Genomic DNA, 15,440 nt, shown 5'->3' with positions numbered 1-15,440 from the left:
GACAGCTCCCACCAGTGCGGACTTTAAAATCCACTCCTTTAATATCCCAGATACAGAGCCCTTGAAACTGATGCTTGCGCACACCTTAGCATAGGGTGTAAATCTCACTTGGCATTGTAAGTCTGTTACAGTCCTAGAGCACACTTCCTGGAGATAGTCCCCCACAAACCAATGCCATGGGCACCCAGACCTTGCCCCACCTGAGCCACATGGTCATGTCTCTAGCCACTCTTTAAGACCTAGCTGTCTACCCCGACCCCAAAATATGGATACACCTGAGATCCATGTACACAGCTACAGGACCACACTCAACACCCCACAGCTCTCTGAAACTCAGAGGACCCAATGCTTACCCATAGTGGTCACAACCCTGGTTCAACGTGGTTACCAACCATCCACTACTCATAGTTCCACTCAAAAAAGCCACACATTCCCAGCTGCTCCCATCAGACTTGCAAGTCCCCATTGCAGGACTTGAGGCATAATTCAGGGATAGGATGCATTCCTAGCATGTATGAGGCCATGGGTTCCACCATCAGTACTGAAAAACGACCTCAGTGATCAGGGATGGCAAGTCACCCTGAGAGTGGCACATGCACATAAATGTCTGGTATCCAGAGTACTCATCTCCTGCCTGGGATCAGGGACCAGTCCTGCTCAGCCTTCCTGCAGCGAGTCTCTGCTGCGCTCACCCCCAAACATTCCTCCTGGGCGCTGGAGAGGGACCTCTGGCCTGGCTTCCCTTGCTCTAACTGCCTCCCTTCTCTCCAGGTCTGGCCGGGGTCCCACCCCACCCTTTCCTTGATCTCCCTAAATCCTAAGATGAAATGGACTGTCAAAACAAGCTTGGCAGGTTTATATCCCTGTGAAGCACTGTGCCATGGATGCCTGTGCCCAAAGTATAACCAGCCTTAACCAGGGTACCACAATAGGGCAGCAGGCCTTGCTGCCTACACAGAGGCACTAACTGCTGCCTCCTTGTACGAGAGGGGCATGGGAGGCCTTGGTGAGTGGGGAGCCAGGTCTGAACCTCAAGTAAGCCAGAATGTCCACCACTGCCTGGAAGCTAGATGGCCTAGAGCCAGGGGGAGGGGGCAGTGGGCCAGCCAACTCCTAATTCAATTTGGATCCAGGAGATAGATTTCAGCTGCTGCATTCTTTCCCTGGCCACCCCTCCTATCCCAAAGCCAAACAGCTCCCAGAGGAGTCTCTACATCCAGAGAGTGAGCGTACAGGGCCACCGCCTTGCTCACCCCTCCTCTGGTACTGGATAAGGGAGATGCAAAAGGACCAGGGTTCATAGCAGTGTCCACTCAACGGGAGGTAACAGAACCCAACTTAGAGGACTCCTCTCAAGTGGGAGATGCCAAAGGTGACAGTTTTATTGCCTCTACTAGGGGCGCTGTGCCTCCTTTCTACATTTCTGGTGTCAAGAAAGTAGGGAGAGTTAGGCGTGGTGGCGCATACCTTTAATCCCAGCACTGGCAATGCAGATGCAGGCAGATCTCTGTGAGTTGGAGGCTAGCCTGATCTACATAGTGAGTTCCAGGACAGCCAGGGCTACATAGTGAGATTTTTGTCTTGAAAAAACAAAGCAAAAAAGTAAAGTAAGGAAGTCATGACCCAAACAGAACTGAAGTCCAGGGAGACAGAGGGGCAGTTTGCCAGCTGAGGGTGGAAAGTGTTGGGGACAGAGGTGACTGCCCAGTGCTGGTCCCTCCCCATGCGCTTACTCTACTGAGGTAGGTGGGGAACCCAGCAGGGGTTGGCTGGGGACCCTAACCAGGCTGGGCACCGTGGTGATAAAGTGGAGCCAGGGCCACAGGCTCCTTCTACCCCGTGCCATCCCCAGGCTGCTGCATTATGTGCCTAAGCTGGATGCTCAGGTCGTGGCTGTGGCACCCCTTCTGGAGGCCCCAGCCAGGCCACGCCCACGTTATTTCAAGGTCCAGGTTCATTTCCAGTCTTAGTAGCGGCCAACCTTGGCATCCCCGATGGCTCCCCAAACATCAAAGACGAATTCGTCTGGGAATGCAAAGTCACCGAGCTGTTCATCCAGAGCCTCTGCCAGCTCATCCGGGTTCCTTTTGTCTTTTCCCAGCTCCACCATGGTGGCAGCTGTCAGAGAGGAGAAAGATAGAGACACAGACAGTATGAGGGACAAAAGGAGCAGCTTCACTTCAGCCTGGGTGAGCCCCGGAAGCCTGCTCCACCTCCCAGGCATCGGGGCCCCACTCACCAAGTTCTGTGTCTCTGATCCCCATGTAGCTCTCTAGCAGGTCATCCACCTTCTCAATGGCCTTTTCCTCAAAGGCCGATGGCTGTGAAGGAGGGACAAGACAGCACAGAAGTCTCAACACAACTGCTGCTATACACAGTGAGTGTCTACAGTGCTGGGGACAGAACCCAGGGCCGCACACACGCTAGGCAACAGCTACCAGAGAGATGCACCCCCAGCTATGTTTTTACATTTGTTTATTTTATGTGCAGGAGTGTTTTGCCTGCATGCATGTATGTGTACTATGTGTGTGCCCGTGGAGCTCAGAAGAGGACATTGGATGCCCTGGAGCTGGAGTTAATGGGTGGTTGTGAGCCACCTACTATGGGTGTTTGGAACTAAACCTGGTTCCTCTGCAAGAGCAACATGTGCTCTAAACTGCTAAGCCATCTTTCCAGTCCCAACATTCAGATATTATTATTCTTTTCATTTTTTTTTTTTTTTTTTGAGCTGAGGATTGAACCCAGGGCCTTGTGCTTGCTAGGCAAGTGCTCTACCACTGAGCTCAATCCCCAACCTATTCTTATTTTGAGACATTTTCTTTTCTTTTTTTTAATTAAAGATTTATTTATTATGTATAGTGTTCTGCCTGCGTGTATGCCTGCAGGCCAGAAGAGGGCACCAGATGTCATTACAGATGGTTGTGAGTCACCATGTGGTTGCTGGGAATTGAACTCAGGACCTCTGGAAGAACAGCCAGTGCTCTTAACCGCTGAGCCACCTCTCCAGCCCCGAGACATTTTTTAAGTTGCTCAAACTGGCTTTGAACACTAAACCCTCCTATCTCAGCTTCCCAAGTCTCTAGGATTACAGGTGCATGTCCACACTGAGCTGGCTTTCATATATTTTGGTTTTGGTGACAAGCTCTTGTGGTTTAAGTTGCCTCAGATTCCATGCCTGGCTGTGGTTTTTGTCTGTGTTACACTCTGACAAGGGGGTACTAAGACTTGTATTTTACAGGTAGGAAAACCAAGTCTCACTTGCCCAAGGTCCCAAGCTGGGAAGAGGTAGAGTAGACTTAAGCAGAGGTGTCCAGAGGCCTTCAGGTAATAAGAATGCTGTCACTGGCCAAAGGTGGCCACTTACCAGATCCTCCACTGTGGCAGGGCCCCGGGATCGGAGTCTGAGGGTCCCTCGGCCAGTACCCAGTTGTGGGCCCGAGCCAGGGTGGCCACCCGCTGAACGCTGGCTGATCATATCTATGGGAATTTCAGCACCGTCAGTACAGTACAGGACTTGGCATGAATGGAGAGGGCAGAGGGAGTCAAGCATGAAAGAAGCGAGAGAAGAGAATCAAGGGCAGTTTCTACTTGAAGGGGTGAGAGCTGGGGAGGGGTGGGTATAACTACTGGGTCCAGATCAGTCCTATCTACCCACACCAGGGGCGCCTCAGGCCAATTCCTGAGAGTTAGTGAAGCCAGGTAGAAACGGGGGCAGGGCATGGGAGTTGTACAGGGCAGCCAAGCCTCATTTCACCAGGTTGAGGGGGCTGGCCAGGGTTGGGGGCACTTGGCTGGGCATAGCTCCTGGAAGTTAGGTGTGGGGGCAACTTCCTTCAGGCTAGGCTGCCAGCCAACACCCAAGTCTAGGGTAGGGTGGGGCCATCTCCACTTTGTATTGCAGGCTTGGGTGCCACCTGCTGGTGATTCCCAGTACTGCAAACCACATTTTCAAGTGTTCAAGGTCATCCCAGTGGGTGGCCCAAGAATTGCTCACCAAAGGCTTTTCGAGGCTCTGTGAGTTTGAGGGTGAAGGTGCGGCCTCGGGGCAGCTCCTTGAGGAGTCTGGCAACTTCATAGTGCCGACAGCCCAGCAGGCTCTGCCCGTTGATGGCTTCAATCATGTCACCCACGTTGATGAGCTGGATGTGGTCTATCACACTGCCTTCCTTGATGCGCTGTGGAGGGGTAGGCATCAGGCCTGTAAGCTCCACTTTAGGTCCCACAACAGACTCTGACCACTGACTAAGGGTGTGCCACCCACCCGGGCACCTTAATAAAGGCATAGCCAGCCCCGTTGTCGGTGATGGTGAGCCCCAGTGCCTCCTCAGACTTGAACACCTCCACCTCTTTACGCTGCCCCTTGACGTGGGCAAAGATGAAGTCCTCCAGTCCGATCTGGCCCCCCAGGAGCTTGTCCATATCCACTTTATGGGTGTTGAGGGTGCAGAACATCACCTGCAGAGGTGGGGTGAGATGCTCATCCCCCTCCTCCCCAGGTCCCCTTTCCTAACACTTGGGAGAGGAGGGGAGTTTGAAAAAGATACCTATCCCAGAGCTTGGTGATACCCAGAGCCAGGGCAAGGTCCACTATCACTATTAACACATCAGAGGTTGTGAGTAGGATCTCTGTCCTGGTAAGAACTCAGTGCTAGCTTGGTACACAGTGAGCACTCAATAAATGCTGAAGAATGAATGAAGGAGTCTAGATTTCCACCTAGCTTTCTACCTGTCTCCACTTAATGCTCAGCCCCACTGTTGCCCTTGCTGTGGCTTCTCTGCTTCTATCTTGGGGTCATGCCTCCAGTGCATCATGGAGAAATATGAGCTGCTCCTGACTTCCAACTCCCATAGTGCTCTGGGGCACAGGCCTCCTAATGCCTCATAGAAATCCAGCTACCACCTGTGGCCATCAATCCTCCACAACCTACCAGGCTACTCCAGACATGATGGGAAATCAGCACCTGCACCCCCCACAACTTACTAGGTTACAAGCCTCTCAAGGCCTGATGGGAAACCCATCCCACATACCTACTGGGGTACAAGCCTCTCAAGGCCAGATAGGAACTCAGTATCCTGCTGCAGCCATACCTCCTAGAACCAGGGGCTGCCTGCCAGCAGGGAACATGAGCACCTGAGCCCCAGCTCACAAGAATGCATGTCCAGGCCTGTGGCTTGCTCTCAGGGGACCCCGGCCCCACCTGTACCTCAGCAGCTGGTAGTCGGAAGGCCTCAGCGATCTTGCCATACAGCTCCTTGACATTGGTGAAGCCCTCAATGCGGCCTGTGGGGCTACCGTGGGCCAGCTGGGTGTGGAATACGAGGCGAGGGCGGAGGGCAGCAGGAGGTGGGGGCAAGCCCATCTGGGATTCCCCTGCTCCACTTCCGCCCAGGGGCCCGGGTCCCCCCGCTCCCAGTCCACTCCGGCCAGGCTCTGCCTCTTCATTCTCCACCAGAGGTGGTGCTTTTTTCCGACGTCCTAGTCCCAGTGGCATGGGCAGCCAGAGGTGGGGGCTGGGCCAGGAGACCTGCAGAGAGAGAACTGGGCTTCATGCTCTGAGAACAGCCCTGGGTGCCACTATATGATACCAACACCAACCAACACTGTCCTGTTTGCAGAGCAGGCTGGTACTCCCCCACTGAGCTTTAAACCAGCCCTGATGACTTGACTCTGGGCTCCCAGGCACCTCCAGAATCCTGTCACACAAGTGTTGTGTTTGCACTCTGCTGAGGGTGTACTTTCTTTTCCCTACACTTAGCTAGTGCTGGGCCACAGAGCTGCAGCCCCTCCCATGCACCAGAATCAGCTCTACAGACTCAAATCTATGGAAACTCTTGATCCACTGTATCGTTTAAGGGGTAATAACAAAAAACCCTGTCCATGTTCAGCACAGGTGCAAGGCTCTCACCAAATCCACCAATTCTCCTTCCTTCCTCCATACTGGGGTTAGATTTTGGCCTTATACCTGTGTACCTAAGCTACATGCCTAGACTGCTTCTTTTTATTTTGAGACATTTATCTCTTAGTTGCTCAGGTGATCCTTGAACCTGCAATCTTCCTGCCCAGCCTCCAGAGTGGCTGGGATTACAGGCATATGCCAGCACGTCTGCCTGGCCCGAGTGTGCTCCATCTGCAGTGGACTCGAGCTGGGCACCCACAACAAATGGGAAGGTAAAGGGCTGACTCTGAGTAGAACCCAGATGCTGGGGTGCAGCTCAGTGGTGGACCATAGGCTAATAAAGCCCCAGGTCTCTCATCCCAGCATCCAACTGAAGCTTCACCCCCACAGCAGTAATCATAACAGCTGACACCTATTACAGCTCCACACTACCTGCTGTGACTTCACTCCTTTCCATGAGAGCTCCTTAATGCCTCCTGCTCTGGCCACGCCCACTTAAACAGATACGTGAAGGGAGGCTGATAGAAAAAGGAAGCTGAATGTGGTGGTGTCCATCTGTCTTCTAGCACTTGAGAAGCTGAGGGCAGGTTGAGAGTTCTAGGCCAGCCTGGACTATAGAGTGAGACCCTGTCTCAGAGAAATGAAAACCAAGAGAGGTACCAGCACTGTGTACCCCACAGAAACATAATTACTGGAGCAAAATTCTCCCGAGCAATATAGCTCCTAGACAGCATGGCCAGCAACATCGGACACGGCGGTAATGGTATCAGGCTAGATGGGTCTTTAGTGACAACAAGAGCCGGTGGTCTGAACGAGAATGGATCCCATAAGCTCATATATCTGAATGTTTGGTCCCTAGTTGACAGGACTGTTTTGAGAAGGATTAGGAGTGACCTTGTGGAGCAATGTGTCTAGAGGTTAGGCTTTGAGGTGTCAAACACCCACGCCAGACCCAGTCTCTTTCTCTCTGCCTCTGAATAAAATATGCTCCAGCACCACGCCTGCCTGCCTGCCTGCCTGCCTGCCGCCATGCTCTCTGCCACGATGCCCATGGACTTGCCCTTAATTAGTGCTTGCTTTGGTAAGCTACCTCGGTCGTGGTGTCAGAACAGTGACTAAGACGGCACGTATGGGTTCTGACAAGGTGCAATGGGTATGCAGCAGGAGCATAAGCACCAGCTGGGCACAGCGGTGCGGCGTGGGTTCAGACTGAGGTAGGACTGTCATGAGCTGGTGGCCAGGCTGGAGTACAAGGTGTCTACTGTCTGAAAAGCAAGGACCAGGGAGTTTAGTGGGTAAAGCTCAGTGTAAGTATGAAGACCTAAGTTCAAATCCCCAGAACCCACGTAGCACCAGATGTGATAATCCCAGCGTTCTTACAGTGAGAGGTGGAGGCAGAGAGTTGAGAAGTTTATGGGCCAGCTAGTCTGGTATGTGGACTCTGCTTCCAACAAGCTGAAAAGTGAGGACTGAGGTTGTCCTCTGACCTCCACATAGGTGCCAGGGCACACATGTGCCTGTGTCGGGTCGGGTCAGGTCAGATTTAGTAGCAAACACCTTTATCTGCTGAGCATAAAAGTTGCCCTGTACCTGTTTTCATCCTTTTTTTTTTTTTTTTTTTTTTGGGGGGGGGGGCTGAGGCTTGAACCCGTTTTCATCCTTTTAAGAACATATTATGGGTTGGGGATTTAGTTCAGTGGTAGAGAGCTTGCCTAGCAAGCGCAAGGCCCTGGGTTCGATCCTCAGCTGGAAAAAACAAACAAACATATTATCGTACATACACTCACATGTGTGAAGGTGAGTACTCAGAAGGCAGAGGCAGGTGGATCTAGTGACTTCCAGGCCAGCCTGATCTTCTAGAGTTCCAACCACAGCTGCATAGAGAAATCCTATCTCACTCTACCCGACCCCTGCCAAAAGAAGTGTGGGTCACCACGTTTATTTTTTAGGTTGTGTGTGTCCCTGTGCTCAGAGGTCAAAGGATGCCACATGGTATTCTCTATCACATTCCACCTACTCCTTTTTCTTTCTTCTTTGGCTGGTCTGGCAGCCATCAAGCCCCGGCAATACTGGTCCCGGGATCCGAACTATGGTCTTCACACTCAGCAGCAATCTCTCCAGCCCTCCGCCTTTTCTTCTCTCTCTCTTGCAAACAAATTATTTGGGAGCAGTACTGGATTCATGCACTTGTTTTATTCATTTTTACTTACTGGTTTGTTTTGCTTTTCTTTTTTCTTTGGGTTTTTCAAGACAGGGTTCTGTGTAACAGTTCTGGCTGTCCTGGAACTCACTTCATACACCAGACTGGCCTCAAACTCACAGAGATCCACCTGCCTCTGCCCTTCTCAGTGCTGGGATCAAAGGCGTGCACCACCACTACCCAGCCTTATTTTATTTTGAGTCCAGGTCTTGCTTTATTGTCCAGCTTAGTCTTCAGTTCCCGGTTCAGTGATTCTCCTGCCTCAGCCTATAAGCAGCTTGGCATACCAGTGTCTGCCACCATGCTCAGGCCTGTTCTATTTTAAGAAACCAGACCCCTGACTAGGAACAGCACACCCAGGTGCAGGTCGTTCACTATGCTGCAGACACAGTGGGTATTAAGGTGGCCATGGGGTGAACCCTCCCTACCCACGGCTGCCTGTTGAGCTGTGCCCTGCTGTGCCCTGGGCCTCTGGAAGAAAGCTATCTTTCGGATTACTCACAGAGGTACAATATGCCAGCTGGAGCTAACCTTCCACTGAGAACTGTGTAGTGCTGGAGCAGGGAGCCTGGCCCGTGGCAGTGAAAGAAGCGTGGCATGTGAGAAGCCCTGGTCCCTTCTTTAGAACACCCACTCCCTGACCTCCCACACACAAACATCTCTGATAAGAATGTTCTAGGTAGATGGGAACAGTACAAAGGCCCTGAGGTAAAGTAGTTCACACTCAGCACATCTTTAAGTGTGGCTGGAGGGAGTGGGGGAGGGAGAAGGAGGCAGAGCCTTCCCTCTGGTAGTGCTGGGATGGAACTAGGCCTCTGCACACAGGTAAACAATCACTGGACCACACCCAGCCCGACTTCATTTTCAAGTCACATGTCCAAAGAAAAAGAAAAAAGCCACACACCCCCTCAATGGTATCTGATTTGTAATCCCTTGAGGAAGCTCCTTGGCTTTGACAACTAGCCAGCGACATTTCATCCACCTCACCAGGGATCATGTAGCCCAGGCTAGCCTCAAACTTGCTATGTAGCCAAGGCTGAGCTTAGACTTGTGATCGTTCTGAGAGCGGGGACACCAGCACCCTTGGCTCAGCCCCTCTCATCATCCTGAGGCAGGGTCACACCAAGTGGTACAGGCTTGCCTTCAACTCCTGACCACCTTCTTCAGTCCCCATGCCCTAGGACCTCTGCTCTGCAGATTCTCCCTCCTGAGGAGCCAACGCTCCGTTGGCCGGATCACATCTTCCTGAGAGGGTTCTCTGCTCAACCCACCATGCAGCCCTCTTCCGACCCACATGCTCCATTTCCACCCCCTCGTCCACACTACAGCTGCCTCTGCTTTTCAGGCGCCCTTTACCCTGCAGTTTCCTGTCAAGGCAGCAGCCAGAATGACCCTCACATCACTTCATTCTCTGCTCTGCTCTCCCAGGAATCCCACTGTCACCCCCGACTTTTATGCCCCACACCTGACTTTATAGCTCCTTCCCATCAACCACTGGGGCCTCCTCCATAGGATCACAGTTAAGCCAGAGCTGCCTCAGGGCCTTTGCACTGCTTTCTCTGCACCCTCCTTACCTCCTTCAGCTGGGACTGTCTGCTGAGGGGAGAGAGCTCAGTGTGGGGGACAGAGCAGCCACAGATAAGCCATGTTGGGGAGTGCGTATCCTATGTGGCTGAGGGAGGATAGCAGGACTGGCCATTCCCCTCCACCCCACCCCGAGAAAGCACAAGCCCCACCCCATGGCCCTCACCTGTTCCGGGCAGTGCTGGGTAGGCCTGATTTTGTGCTTGGTGAGTCCATGGTGCCAAGCCCCTTTTATACACTTGTGACACTCCTGATGGGCTTTTCAGTGGGCTGCCTGTTGTTAAACTATGTTGTTTACATTTACTGTTTGTATACATGCACGCTCAGTGTGTGTGTGTCAGCCCGAGAATGCGCCTGCGTCACTTCTTTGCCTCCACTGTGTGGGTCCTGGAGGGCAAAGCCAGCTCTTCAGGTCTGGGGGTGAGTGCCGTGGCCACCTTCTAAAAGACTGTATTTTGTATTGCATGTATAGGTAGGAGCCTGCAGAGGACGAAGGCACCGATCCCTTCAGTATGGAGTTACAAGTAGTCGCAAGCCACCCACAGGTGCTGGGAACCAAACTCAGGTCCTTTAGAAGAGCAGCAAGCACAGCCATGTCTCCTGCCCTTACCGTGCTCCATGGGCACGTGCTCATTCATGTCCACAGATGTGTGGCACATGTGGAGGTTAGAGGTCAACCTTGGATACTGGCCCTCAAGTGTCATCACTTGACTTAAAAAAAAAAAAAGTTACTGGGGTTGGAGAGGTGGCCCAATGGTTACAGCACTGTCTACTCTTCCAAAAAACCTGGGTTCTGGGACAGAACCACTGGGTGGTGATGGCGCATGCCTTTAATCCCAGCACTTAGGAGGCAGAGGCAGGCTGTGAGCTTGAGGCCAGCCTGGTCTACAGAGCAAGTTTCAGGTGCAAAGCTACACAGAGAAACCCTGTCTTGAAAAAAAACAAAAAAACAAAAAAACCCCACCACAACAACAAACAAAAACCAATCGAATGCCAGAACACACATGAAGCTAACAACTGACTCCAACTCCAGTTCTGACACCTTCTTCTGCCCTGTGTGCGCAGACATGCATGCAAGCAAATATTCACATAAAATAAAAATTTTTAAAATGACTGAGGCTAGGCTGGCCAACATATTAAGTTGTAGGACAACCAGAGCTACTTAATGAGACCCCGTCTCAAAGAGAAAAAAAGTCACATCTATTTATCTGTGTGCATGCATGTTGCCAGTGAGGACAGAGGTTGTGGGAGTCAGTCCTTTGCTTCTACCACATGGGTCTGGGGATCAAACTCAGGTCACAGGCTTGGTGGCCACCTTTATTCTGCTCAGCCATTTCTCCAGTGCGCCACCCCTTTTGTACTGGGAACTGAACTCGGCCTCAGATATGCTAGGCAAGGGCTCTACCACTAAGTTATATCCCATGTCCCCAGACCCACTTAGTCTTTTTGAGACAGGGTGTCTCCTGGGTCTGGGTTCTCCAATTAGACCAGCCAGCCAATAAGCCCCACAGGTCTTCCTGTTTATGTCCCTAGTGCTGGGGTAACAAGGCAAGCCACCATGCCCAGCATTTTCATGTGGGTTCTGTCACATTCAGCTGGCACAGCCAGCCCTTTACCAAGTGAGCCATCTCCACAGTCTGCATGGCTCTTGCATGGTTTTCTTTTGCTTTACTTTTCTGAGGAGGGTCTCTTTGTGCAATACAGAATGGCCTCAAACTGAAGATCTTCCTGCCTCCACCTCCCATGTCCTGGGATAACAGGCCTGCTCCACACCTGGCTGGTTGGCTTTACTTGGATGACCATTTTTATTATTGATTTGTGAGAACTCTTTATATATTCTGAGCACTAGTCTTTTACTGGTTCCTTCATCTCTCTGTCCACTGTTCTGTATCCTAGTATATACTAGTCACTCACTAGCTATTTGACAAAGGTAAACTGAAATGAATTACATAGAACTGTCCTCTAAAATTATGTCACCACATTCAACAGCGGAGAGCAGCAGTGGTGGCAGAACCTCCCTAGCATACTTTTGATCATCATTCCTTGTTTTGTTTTCCCTTTGACCCAAGGTTTCTCTGTGTAGCCCTGGCTGTCCTAGAACTTGCTCTGTACACCAGGCTGGCCTTAAACTCTAAGATGTGCCTGCCCATGACTCCTGAATGCTGGTATTAAAGGCGTGCACCATCACTGCCCAGTTTAGGCCAAGTGTCTTAACCACTCTGAGCTCAAAGGAAACCATATTTGTGCCTGGCACAGCTCTCAGAACACTATTAGGGTGTGTAAGTGTTTCCTCCCTGTCTTAGAAGCCCACAGCCCAGCCTCCTCTCTCTGTACGTGCTCCCGGCTTTGGTTTAGTCTACTTTTTGTGCCCTCTGCTAAGTGACACAAGCCATCGAGGAAAATGAGTGACTAGTAAATAAGCGCTGCAGACCGAGACACAGTATGGCAGCTGGTCAAGTTCCACCCTTGACACGCACCAGTGACACAAAGCCAAGTGCTTAGCTTTAAGAGGCCCCAGTTTCCTCACCTGAAAATCTGCAGAGTTCACATCTTTCGGGGGTACTTATGGGACTCCAACAGACTGCTGCATGTGACGTGCTCAGTACTTTAGTGTACCACGTCAGGAAGTGTTATTTGCAGTCATAGAGACAGAAGCTGGAGGGTTTCATCTGCTAGGAAGGCACTCCACTGCTGACCCCACCCCTCCCTACTGGATTCTTGGCAGGGCTATACTGACCCACACCTCCAGACTGCTCCAGTCTGTATTACTGTTACATCCTTCCTTCCCTGGCCCAGGAGCAACCCAGATCCTCTGCCTGGCAAGGCCTATTCCTGACTCCTCCAGGCAGCTGGCTTGCCCCAGCCCATGGGAGTTGCTACACAGGACTCAGGCCTATGAACTTAACTGTATGCTACCCTAACAGCTCATCTCCCAATGTCCCAGCTGCTATTTATCTTTGTGTCTCTATTTTGTAAGTTATATTATTTTATTTTTATTTTGTGTGTATGAGAGCTTTGCTGCATGTCCACCTGTGCACCACTTGGGTGCCCTGGTGCCTGAAGAGGTCAGAAGGAACTTCAGTTAGAGAGAGTTGTGAACCACCATGCGGGTGCTGGGAATCGAACTCCCAGCATGCACTCTCTGAGCCTGTGTCTATTTAAAATGCAAACCAGGTGGCATCATTCATCTACCTCCGACCTTACAAAGGGAGCTCACCAGATAGGAGAAAACTCGAAAAAAAAAATGTGTCCTGTGTACCAGGCACCCCAAACCTCTATAGAATCCATCTCTAGTGCCATCCTCTATACCAGCTAGTCTATACTTTGCAATGTCTAGGATGTGTGTGATCTCCCCCTGCCCAGTGATGCCCAGGATCTGCAATGGCTGCCCATGTTAATTTGTGGCCTGTTCCCCACTAGAATGAGAATTCTGTCCTGCATTTGGAGAACAGTCCCCTCCAAGCAAAATATGGTGCCTGGCACAGGGCTGCTTAGTATATGTAGGTGATGGGGGTGTAGCTCAGAGGTAGAGCACCTGCCTGGCATGTGAGGCCTTGAGTTCCACAAGGGCTGAACTGTAGAATGAATGTCTTACAGCCCTGACTGTGGCCCAAGCCTCACCAACATAACGGCTAGAGAGCTTTGAGCACCTCCCCGCTGTCTGCAGGAGCTGAAGGGAAGTGGGTTGGATGGATTTCCGGAGTCCAGCGCTCTCATCCCAAGAAGGGCCTAAAACTCAGCAACCCGCAGTCACAGAAGAGCTAAGTGGGAGGAGCAGGAAGTAGGGAAGGGGGTTCCTGGGGCTCAGATAAAGCCTGGCTTAGGGGACACCACACCTGCTCCTCTGTTGTCCCTCCCTCCTAACCCCCAGCACAGTGCTGCTTTGGGAAAGAGGGCGGAGAGGCCTCTGATTCATTCTAGAAAAACCGGATCCTGAAGGTTTCATCTCTCCAGTGTTTCCGGGGCGGGGGCTAGGGGCGTGAACACATCGCTCGGCCGGTGCTTGCCCTGTCTTGGCCGCCGTAGCCCCGCTCCCGAGACACCCAGCCTCTACACTCCCAGTCATTTCTCTCCGCAGTAAAGAGAGACAGGGTAGACGGAGAGGGCATGGGATTAAAGGGCCCATGGTGTTTGGGCCTTGCCTCTCCAGCTCAAGAGAAGGGACACGAGAGAGAGCAACTTGGAAGCTGTCTAGCGACCTGTGGGCTCGGGGAAGGAAGCAAAACCCAGCAGGTGCGGCTCCGAAGTGACTACGGGGGCGGCGGTGTGCAATGCGTGCAGGGTTGGTCAGGGACGATCTCTGGGACGAGTTTCTGGACCTAAAGGCATGGGTCCCTCATCCCCACCCGCCACTTACTAGCTGTGTGACCTGGAGTGAGACACTCCACCTCTCTGGCCCTGATGCCTCACTTCTAAAAGAAGTTAACAGCCCCTCCCAGGAGGCTGTTTTGATTCAATGCTGTGCACTACAAGCGTCTGACGAGGAAGCGCTGGGTCCCGGCTAGCGAGGGGGGATTCAAACTATCGCTGCGGTTGTTCTGGTTATCCGGACCTGGGTGGTCTCGGTGCCCCCGCGGCCAGCTTCTGGGCAGGGGCCCGGGAGGGGTCGGGACCCACCACCAACAGGGAGCGTCCCGGGAGCAGAGGGCGGGGCGGCCCGGGGGCCCCGGCCAGCGGGGCGGGGTCCGTCTTTGGGGTCCCGACGCGGCCAGCCCCACCCCACCGCCACGGCTCCAAGCCCGGGAGGCCGCCCCCGGCCCGGGGACACTCACCTGCACCGCCGCCACCCCGCGCGCCCGGTTCGGTCCTCTGGAAACTCCGCCCGGCTTCTCCCTCGGCCTCCGGTACCTGGGCGGGGCCGGCGTCCCGAGCGGACCAATCAGCGGCGGCCGCCTGCACTCGCGGCCAATGGGCGCCTGCGGTCGGAACGCTCCGAGGGATCCCTCCGCCGCGCCTCGGCCGCCCCCCACGCCGCGCGCGCAGTGGTCCGACCTCACTTGGTCTAAATGGCGACGGGCTGAGCCATTGCGGGGCTGCGCGGGTGGGCGGACGGGTGGACCGGGCGGGAGCTGGCGGTAAGAGTCAGATGACGGGCTTTGAAGGACTGCGCTCGGCATCCGGGAAAGCGGGATCTTTAGGAAGTCAACGAGAGGGCCGAAAGCAGCCCCCAGCCCAGCTTCCCTCCCAAAGAGATGCTTTGATTCCAGGGAGTGGGCCATAGTGAATGGGAAGGGTCCCGCGTGTCTCTGCTTTTTCCACTCCACACAATAGACAAAGGCAATCGTGCATTCATTCAGTCTTTCAGTGCCCCGGCCTGGTACCAGGCTTGGTCCTGGCTCTACTGACACATGGATGGAGAGAGTGTGTACAGGCTCCGAAGATGCACAGAGAGCTACAGAGTGCTTTGCTAGCAAAGCTGTGTAAGAAGACTACAGTTGACTTACCAGTTGAGCACTTACTGTGCAGAATCATAGATGGAGACCAACCAGTGCAGGCTTCTCCTCTTCTTCTCCTTCTCCTCCTCCTCCTGTTTTTTGTTTTTGTTTTGTATTTTGTTCGTTTGTTTTTGTTTTTAGTTGTTGTTGTTTTCTCTGTGTAACAGCCCTAGCTGTCCTGGAACTCTCTGTAGACCAGGCTGGCCTTGAACTCACAGAGATCTGCCTGCTTCTGCCTCCCCAGTGCTGGGATTAAAAGTGTGTGCCACTACCGCTAGGCTAAGAAATTGAGTTTCTCTTTCTTTAGGTGCTCTAAGGTGGAGA

General features: G+C 52.8%; 1 protein-coding gene across 1 annotated transcript; it reads right to left on the bottom strand.

Moving 5' to 3' along the window:
- Positions 1-19: 19 nt before the first annotated feature.
- On the bottom strand, positions 20-14,534 carry Gipc1 (GIPC PDZ domain containing family member 1). Its single transcript, XM_036188788.1, has 7 exons — positions 14,454-14,534; positions 5,205-5,525; positions 4,270-4,455; positions 3,995-4,175; positions 3,365-3,477; positions 2,240-2,321; positions 20-2,118 (listed from the first exon to the last, which is right to left on the bottom strand). Exons 2-7 carry the CDS (start codon positions 5,490-5,492, stop codon positions 1,967-1,969), a joined length of 1,002 nt encoding a protein of 333 aa, XP_036044681.1. The 5' UTR covers positions 5,493-5,525; positions 14,454-14,534; the 3' UTR covers positions 20-1,966.
- Positions 14,535-15,440: the final 906 nt, after the last annotated feature.

Source organism: Onychomys torridus, chromosome 5 (genome assembly GCF_903995425.1).
Source record: "Onychomys torridus chromosome 5, mOncTor1.1, whole genome shotgun sequence".
Taxonomy (NCBI): Eukaryota; Metazoa; Chordata; class Mammalia; order Rodentia; family Cricetidae; genus Onychomys; species Onychomys torridus.
This window is presented reverse-complemented; position numbering and strand designations above follow the sequence as displayed.